Source organism: Apteryx rowi, unplaced genomic scaffold, assembly GCF_003343035.1.
Source record: "Apteryx rowi isolate R43461 unplaced genomic scaffold, aptRow1 scaffold_191, whole genome shotgun sequence".
NCBI lineage: Eukaryota > Metazoa > Chordata > Aves > Apterygiformes > Apterygidae > Apteryx > Apteryx rowi.
In genome coordinates, this window is record NW_020448208.1 from 56,932 (window position 1) to 65,482 (window position 8,551).

The window sequence follows — 8,551 nt, forward strand, 5'->3', positions numbered from 1 at the left end:
ATGTCACTTAGGGGTGGTTTGTCCCCAGTTTAGAACAATCCAGCCCCCATCCTGGTAGTGTGCAATTAGTACACTAATTAAACATARCTAACCATGTAGCTGTGTTTTCTTACTAATTAACAGTCAACTTGCAATAGATATCAGCATGTTACATAAGAATGAAACTTGGTTCAGTATTGGCATGCCCTAGTTTACCCCATAGCTGATCGTGGCTTGCTGCAACAAGAAGATACCACCCCTGATACACACTTATCCTGGCTTCAGTGCTCCTTCCTGATGCCTCGCTCAGAGAAAATTCCCGCTGAAGTGAATAGAAGTTTTCACGAATTAGGAGCGACAGGATATTTGCCATTTATAGCCTAAAAGTTGCACAGGATTGGAGATGCAGTAGTAAAACAGTAAATAAGAGAGGGGTAACACTGTTTTCACATTTTCTTCTACTTTTTTTTCTTGTTTCTTGTTAGTGAGTCTTAAAGTGTCGTTTCTCAGACTCTGCATTTGCTTCTCTAGGGCTTGGAAACCTTGTTCTGTTCTCAAAGTAGTATTGTTCATCACCATATGGAATAAGGCAATTATTAGCCATATAAATTTTCATTTTATAGGACAGTTCTAATTCCCTGAGGCCAACACTTACTATAGCAGATCTCATTTCTTTCACCCTTTTTCAGTTAACTACACATGAGTATAAATTACTGCTGTCCCCACTGTGGCAGCACTTTATAGACCCAGTTTGGTTGGAGTCACAGTGTGTTGGGCACTGTGCAAACTTACTAGAAGATATAGCCCTTCTCTGAAGGACTTACAAGCCTGGGTTGACAAGCCTTATGACATGTGTAACAAGGAGATTTCATTTACATATTTTTGTGCATTCATAAACTACGTTTCAATTATACCTACTTGTCCTTTAACCTGTTCTTAATTAGCTGTGGGTATCATAGAAGAAATGTATAAACATGGAGATCAAAATATTTTCTAAAATAGAAACTAGGAAGGTTTGATTGTGGATTTCCCTTTCTTGTTTTGATTCCTTTTCTTTCCACATCAACATTTTTGCAGTTATCAGTAGCATCATTGTATTGCTCATAATTACTTTCTGAGAAACAATGTCAAATGTTCACTATTTCTATTCAGACTATTAAAATTGCTCTATCAATCACCCTGTTTGGAAAAATATAATAAATTCAGCCCTTTTTCGGATAGCTATAAAAACTTCCCAGCTCTCTCTCTTGCCCAGAATAGTAGGAGAAGATAGGTAATAGCATCTTACCAAAGTCATGTTCTTGTTCTCTGAGTAAACTGGTCCTGGGGACCAACTAAAAATCTGTGGGCGGTATAATTCTCCCTGATGATGTCTGTGATGAATTACCAGCCTTTCACATATCTATATTGCATTTTATCTAAGAGGTCTCTATATTCTGATAGCATCCCAGGGCCTCTTAATAGGCTATGTATAACCACACAGTGGAGGGCAGTAGTGAGATTTACTTACTCTTTGCTAATTCTTTTGCTTTGAGGGCTAAGACCTACAAAGCTTTGAGTATCTTCAACTCTCAGCAGGTGTTTACCCCCTCGTATGTTCAAACCCCAGTAAAGCAGGCTGGAAAAATAGACTGGACAAAGTTAAATCGTTGCATCTGAAAGGCAGCTGACCAATGTGTTTGTAAAAGCCACTCCATCTAGTGGCAGCCACTTTGTACAGCCAGTCTGGCAGTGCCATCAAAAGCCACAGGTTTCTGGAAAAAGTAGTGCAGTCTAAAATAGCATACAACTGTGTTTTTTTTGGTTTTATTGCTGAAGATAAAAGATGCTTGAAATTTGTATCTATTTTTTAATCCTTATCCATGGTTGAAATTCACTACTACTGTGAATTGCTGCACAGAATCATGTAATTGCACTGGAAATTTTGAGTGCTGGTGTCAGTGCTGGCTCTTACTCACTTTTAGTCAATGTTTCCGTTCTTTTTAAAGCCAGTTTAAAATAAGTGAGGTTGCCGAGCTTGTTTAAGACAGGGACCAAGCTAGGAGCTGTGGAGACAGCCTCTGTTCAGAGCACAGCTCCAGACAGCACAGGAAGACTCTCCTGYGCTGCCCTTCAGCGTGTCGCCGCACTGTCCTGGAGGGACCTTTGCTGCAGTGCAGAGCTGTCACCTGCTAGTCTCCAGGGATGAGAGATTTGTGCTGGGGACCCTTGTCCCCTAGGGAGGCTGGAGAAGAAGCAGCTGCAAAGGTTCCCAGAGTATTTCCCAGGTATCAATGGCTTTCGGGCAGTCGTGATTTGGGTTGCACCGAAACCAGCTGTGAAAAGCAGCGTGGGCACGCGGCACCTTGCTGACCGCGTGCGGCATCCCCTTCCCGTGGCAGTCCCAGCCCTCCGCTCAGGTGTCCAGTCATGGCGTTCAGACAGGCCGGCTGGAAGCCTGAACACAGTAACCCTGGCGCATGCCTCTCATCAAAGGAAAGGACCAGAAACGGTGACTGGTGTTTCTGAAGCTCTGATCAGCTTTTGGGACGATGTCAAATCATGCCCCACCTTACACTGTAACCTGGTGCTTTCTGATACATCTTCCAGCCAGAAGTCTGGTCTTGTTTTCACTAGTCAGCCATGAAAAAACTTGCTGATCAGTTCCGTGCAGTTCAGTATTGTAGTTTACACTGAGGCAAGCTAGTATCTAAATTAAAATAAACTAAATTCCAGTAAAGTGCAATTCCAGATCATGCGAATAGCTGTTTTACTGCAACTTTAATAAAAATCAACTGCTACTTGAATAGGTGCATGCACACATACTGCTAGAAATTTCCAATTATGATATTCCCAGCAGCAAACAAAAACAAAATTAATGTCAGCTGCATCCCCCAAAGCCTAAACTACACCACTAATGAACTCTCAAGCACTCTCAAAGAAAACTCTCTTTGCAAAGACAATAAGGTGGAAATTACTGTAATAATCTCAATGTAAAAATATAGAGGGAAAAAAAAGCATTGAAATTCAAAGTAAGCCTTGCCTCTCCTGATCCCATTAACCATGTTGTTAGCATAGCATATGCATGCACAGTGATATTGTCACATAAGTCACTGACACCTTTAAAAGAGCGCACAGGAATTTGTGTTCTTTCATTTGTATTTCAAACAAAGGTAGGGGTTGAACCACGGTTTGCACCTTATTATGAGAAAGTATATACTTAACATGACTCCAGCAGGGACTATCTACCTCATAACAATTTGTTTGTCTCTCTAGCAGAAGTACTCAGTTGCATATGATTTTTGAAGCTTTACTCAAACATAATTTTCTCAGCATGGGACTGTGGCTTTAATCATTGAAGTAGTTGTCTTTCTTCTGTCAGAAATAAGCTGGAGTGACAGAGAATACCACAGTCATCTTCACATGTTTATAGAGCTCCTTGAATTTTTTCTGTAGTTTTGAAATGAATAATACATTCTTCGCTTCTCTTTTTAAACTAGTGTTACTATGACAAGTTTAAAGTTGCCAGATTTCCCCCCAAAGCAGACTTGTCAGTTGTTAGCAGGGTCATTTTTGCAACATGTAGAATCTGCAAAATCTACTAGGAACAGCTGTAAAGCACCTTCTGGAAGAAGAGGGCCTTACATATCAGTTTAGTGCCRTTCATTTTCAATGTGCAGTTCTGTGACATTTCCCTCATCCACTGCTCAAACCCTCAAAATTAAATTCCTTAATACGGTTTAAGATTGTCTGTCTGTTTTATAATTATTTGATTGCTCTGCTGAGCAAAGAGACCTGCAAAAGTTGACACAGTGAGTGTGTGTGTTGCATATTAGACTATCCTGATAACTATTGTTTATACTTCTCCTTGTTTGTGCTGCTGAAGTTGCAATGTTTTCTGGAGGTCTGGGTTCATGCATTTCCTTTAAGACTCACTGTCCAGGCCTGCTAAATCATATGGAAAGCTTCGTATGAGTGAACTATGTAAAAAGTCTTGAGTGTCCAGATGCCAAGTATAAGTGCAGTAAAAATGTCTGGCTAGCCAAATGATCTCTGCTTTGTTTTGGAAATGCTAATGATTTTGTCTATTTTTAGGTATTTGTATTGTTGTAGAGAGGAAGCCTTTTCTTCTTTCTTTTGTTTTTTAAGGAAAAGCTGAGCTATGCCACTTACTGTGCAAGTCTTCTCTTTAGGAGTTGTGGTCAGTACTCTGGATTTCGGCTGCTAATATCTCATGGCCTTTCTGGCCATTTATTGTCAACTGTATGAAGTGCACAGATTAAGTCAGTACGAGACTGTACATGGTATCAGTGATTTCTTGGGTGTTTCAAGCAATATTTCCTCCGTTCTAAATGCATGAAGAAGCTTTTAGTATTACTGTTGCTGATGTAATTGTCTAAATGTCCCATAGCAGATACAGAAGTGGTGTATCACACAGAAGCAATAATTCTGTCTCTTCTTTACATTAAGACCACTCTTTGCCACTCTGGCCATGGAAAGGCACCTTAAAGCAGATGTTCAATGCATGTTGAAGGCATGTTATATGAGCAAAGTGATATAAAGGAGAACAGTATAAACAAGAGCTGTAGGATCTCTTCCATGTCAATGCATGTAAGATGCTCAGACACTGATGAGCATGTTCTCCCAAGAGCAGCCCCATCAGGGCTTAAGTCTTGCACAAGTCATCATCCATGAGTGAAGGCTGGGCATGGTGGGACTCAGAGAACTATGACTACCCAGAGTCCTTCTCTTGGGCTCCCAATTTCTAAGGGACAGAATCTTTTTGAGGGGGTCCCCAGTGGGAAGAGTTACATTTCCATGAATCTCACATAAGCAGTGGCTCCTAGTCCTTTTGCCTGGGTTTTTGACCAGAGTTGCACTCCGGCTCAGACACCACTTTGCCCTGTTTTTCTAGGCAAGAGTGAACAGCCCTGATTGAGGCTTCTGCTCTGAACAAAATGGGTTTCTATTACACCCACAGATTTAACAGCGTTGTTCACTTTTCCTGGAATTGTGGACAGAGCTGGGTAAAAAAACACCTCCTCCGTGTAGTCCAAGCATCCCAGTTGCCTTGGTTTTCTTAGCAGAAATAAGGAATAGAGTAATGAAACTCTATCCAAATCTGTTTGTTTATAGCTGAAACAACTTGCTAATAAATCTGCAATAACAAATCCAGGATCTTAGTAGACTTCAGATTACTGTAACAGGGTAGTGTGAATATACAGGCATACAGGGTGAACTGTGAAACAGAGTGCATGGCTCCTTCCCTGTTCTCTCTGTGTTGTTAGGATTTCAACACTCTTGATGCCTTTTGAACGAGAAGCAATGAAGGTAATCATTCAGTTTAAGACTATTCCTGCAGTGGCACTTGGTGTCGTCTAAATGAAGCAAGCCTAAGGAATATTGGTCTACAAGGTACTTTGCAATCAGAACCTTAGTTCAGATCTAGGAGAAAATATCTTTCTGGTGGAACGGCTCAAAACATTTTGATGAGAAATGAAAATTAGTTTCCTGCAGAATACTCCACTCTCAGCACCTTCTGTTTTAGAGCCACTTTCTAGTGAAATTCAGATTCTAGTGAATTTCAGATATTTTCTTTCTAAATGCTCGATTCATCCTGACTACTGCAGGTGACAGTGGCTAGACCTGTACTGAGTACAGGAGAAAGGTCAATTTTGTTTGACACAGTTCAGCTAAGCTGTTTGTGGAGTTTTTTCTCCCTGTTTATCTTAATGAAGTTTGATCTTTTCCCCCTCTAGGATTTCCTCAGATGCGTTTTTTCCTCCTCAAGTCTTTCTGAAACCAATGTAATACAAGACTGGGGTTATGAAGTCAATCCTAGATGGCCTCGCAGACACAACTTTCCGAACGATTACAACAGATCTCCTTTACGCGGGCTCCAACGATATCCAGTACGAAGACATGAAGGGTGACATGACATCCAAACTGGGATACTACCCCCAGAAATTCCCTCTCTCTTCCTTCAGGGGTGATCCTTTCCAAGAAAAAATGACTGCAGGAGATGATCCCCTGTTGAGCATTATTCCATCCGATCAGATCAATATCACAGAGTTTTACAACAAGTCCTTGTCCACCTTTAAGGATAATGATGAGAATATACAGTGTGGGGAGAACTTCATGGATATGGAGTGTTTTATGATCCTGAACCCCAGCCAGCAGCTGGCTATTGCAGTTCTGTCCCTCACCCTGGGCACCTTCACTGTCCTGGAGAACCTCCTCGTCCTGTGCGTCATCCTCCACTCTCGAAGCCTCCGGTGTCGACCCTCCTACCACTTCATCGGCAGCCTGGCTGTGGCCGACCTCCTGGGCAGCGTGATTTTTGTCTACAGTTTTGTTGATTTCCATGTTTTCCACCGGAAGGACAGCCCTAATGTTTTCTTGTTCAAACTGGGTGGAGTTACAGCCTCGTTCACCGCCTCTGTAGGTAGCCTTTTCCTCACGGCAATAGACCGGTACATATCTATACACAGGCCACTAGCTTACAAAAGGATTGTTACCCGACCAAAGGCTGTTGTAGCGTTCTGTGTGATGTGGACCATTGCTATTGTAATAGCTGTTCTTCCTCTGCTCGGCTGGAACTGCAAAAAACTCAATTCTGTTTGTTCCGACATATTCCCCCTCATCGACGAGACCTACCTGATGTTCTGGATTGGGGTCACCAGCGTACTCTTGCTGTTCATTGTGTATGCCTACATGTACATACTGTGGAAGGCTCACAGCCATGCTGTTCGAATGATTCAGCGTGGCACTCAGAAAAGCATAATCATTCAGACTGCGGAGGATGGGAAAGTACAGATCACTAGGCCTGATCAAACTCGTATGGACATCAGGTTAGCCAAAACCTTGGTCCTTATTCTAGTTGTTTTAATCATATGCTGGGGCCCTCTCCTCGCCATAATGGTGTATGATGTCTTTGGGAAAATGAACAAGCTCATCAAGACTATCTTTGCGTTCTGTAGCATGCTCTGTTTGCTGAATTCGACAGTGAATCCCATCATCTATGCTCTGAGGAGCAAGGACTTGCGACATGCTTTCCGGAGCATGTTCCCCACCTGCGAAGGAACTGCGCAGCCCCTCGATAACAGCATGGAGTCTGACTGCCAGCACAAGCATGCCAACAATGCAGGTAACGTTCACAGGGCTGCGGAGAGCTGCATTAAGAGCACAGTTAAGATTGCCAAAGTTACTATGTCTGTCTCCACAGACACAACTGCTGAAGCATTGTAAGTCAGAGACTTCTCAGCATTGTGTGAAAAGGAAATAGTTTTAAAAAAATCAGCAAAACAGAGAAAACCAAACCCGTGGCTTAATGTGTTTGTACCCTCCTTTAATACTTTTTTGGTTTGTCATTGTAAGCTAAACAATGATTGTGTTCAGAGCATTACCATCAGCCAGTTCTTCAAGTTTTACAATTAGGGATTCAAATTAAATTCTGAAAAGTTTTTTCTCAAAAAGTGTTTACCAAATTATAATGAGTTTTGTGAAAGAGCACAGTGAAAATATCAAATTGGCAAAAGTTCCTTTTGGGGGTGTGAAGAAAAATTGTGAAACCTAATTGAAAACTAATACATCCTAAAACAATACCATCAAATAAGAAAAAGCCATGTAATCATGCTGTTCATTTCAATGTGAAATGTATTTCCTGTCTGTAAGTAATAGGAGTTTTTATTTTTTTTCCAAAAGCGGCAGTGCTGAGTTTTAGAGGTTTTGTAAAATGTGTTGTGTCCTGTGAACTGTATGCTGTTTTATTATGTGTTATTGATATTCGTCTGATTAAACAAAGTGATAAGGTAGACTTATGTGGAAATAATGTGAAACGTGGTATGTAAACCCCATTGAAAACACTGTGTTTGAATAATTCCTATGAGTTATTTTGGAAATTTTACACTTTTAGTGGTCTGCTGTGGACTTAGAGGAGAGGTCTGTGTTCTTCTACTGAAATTATTTCCCCGTTACCTTTTACTTTCACATGCTTACGAGAATAACAGCAACAAAGGAATAGAGAAGGAATATAAGAGACGAATGCACTGTTTCAGACTTTTAAATACCACTGCAGAAGGACATTCACTGTTGTACAGACTCTTGCCCTTCTCTTGGGCCTTGTGTGAAAATGAACACTGAAAAGAGAAGGTCCCGGATACTGGCTCCTTTAACGGGCAACTGTTTTTAGTCCCATGCTGGTGCTGGACCTCTGAAGACAGCATGTGTCAGATGCAATGTGTTATGCTATCACTGTGCAGTTGATGTATACTTGAAGTGTGTTGCATTCCTGTATCCCAGGTTTAAGCAGACTCAGAGCCTGGGATGCCAAACTCCGGTCTTCACTAAAAGAGGAGGAAATATTGTCAGACATTTTCTTATTGTGTGAGTGTGTATATAAATAAATATCTATTTGTGTGTATGCGTGTGTGTGTGTGTGTGTGTGTGTGTGTGTAAGTATACTAATAAGTGTGAGTCATGGTAGCATAACTAAGATAGGACACTATGACCAAATGTAAACTGTATTTCTTGTTGCACGCTTTGCACACGAATTCTGTTTCTAAAATTGAGTTCTTCCAACTGATTAATGATG

General features: G+C 41.2%; 1 protein-coding gene across 2 annotated transcripts; it reads left to right on the forward strand.

Annotated features, from left to right (window-relative positions):
* The first annotated feature begins 518 nt into the window (after window positions 1-518).
* CNR1 (cannabinoid receptor 1) lies at window positions 519-7,428 on the forward strand. Of its 2 annotated transcripts, none has more exons than XM_026062677.1 (2): window positions 519-568; window positions 5,718-7,428. In XM_026062677.1, exon 2 carries the CDS (start codon window positions 5,785-5,787, stop codon window positions 7,204-7,206), a length of 1,422 nt encoding a protein of 473 aa, XP_025918462.1. In that variant the 5' UTR covers window positions 519-568; window positions 5,718-5,784; the 3' UTR covers window positions 7,207-7,428. The 2 variants fall into 2 exon arrangements, with proteins under 2 accessions (XP_025918462.1, XP_025918461.1); XM_026062676.1 differs by lacking the exon at window positions 519-568 and having other exon boundaries at window positions 5,785-5,870; window positions 5,946-7,428.
* Window positions 7,429-8,551: the final 1,123 nt, after the last annotated feature.

Coding starts and splice junctions, on each gene's coding strand:
- CNR1 (XM_026062677.1), top strand. CDS start 5,785: ATGAAGTCAATCCTAGATGGCCTCGCAGACACAACTTTCCGAACGATT.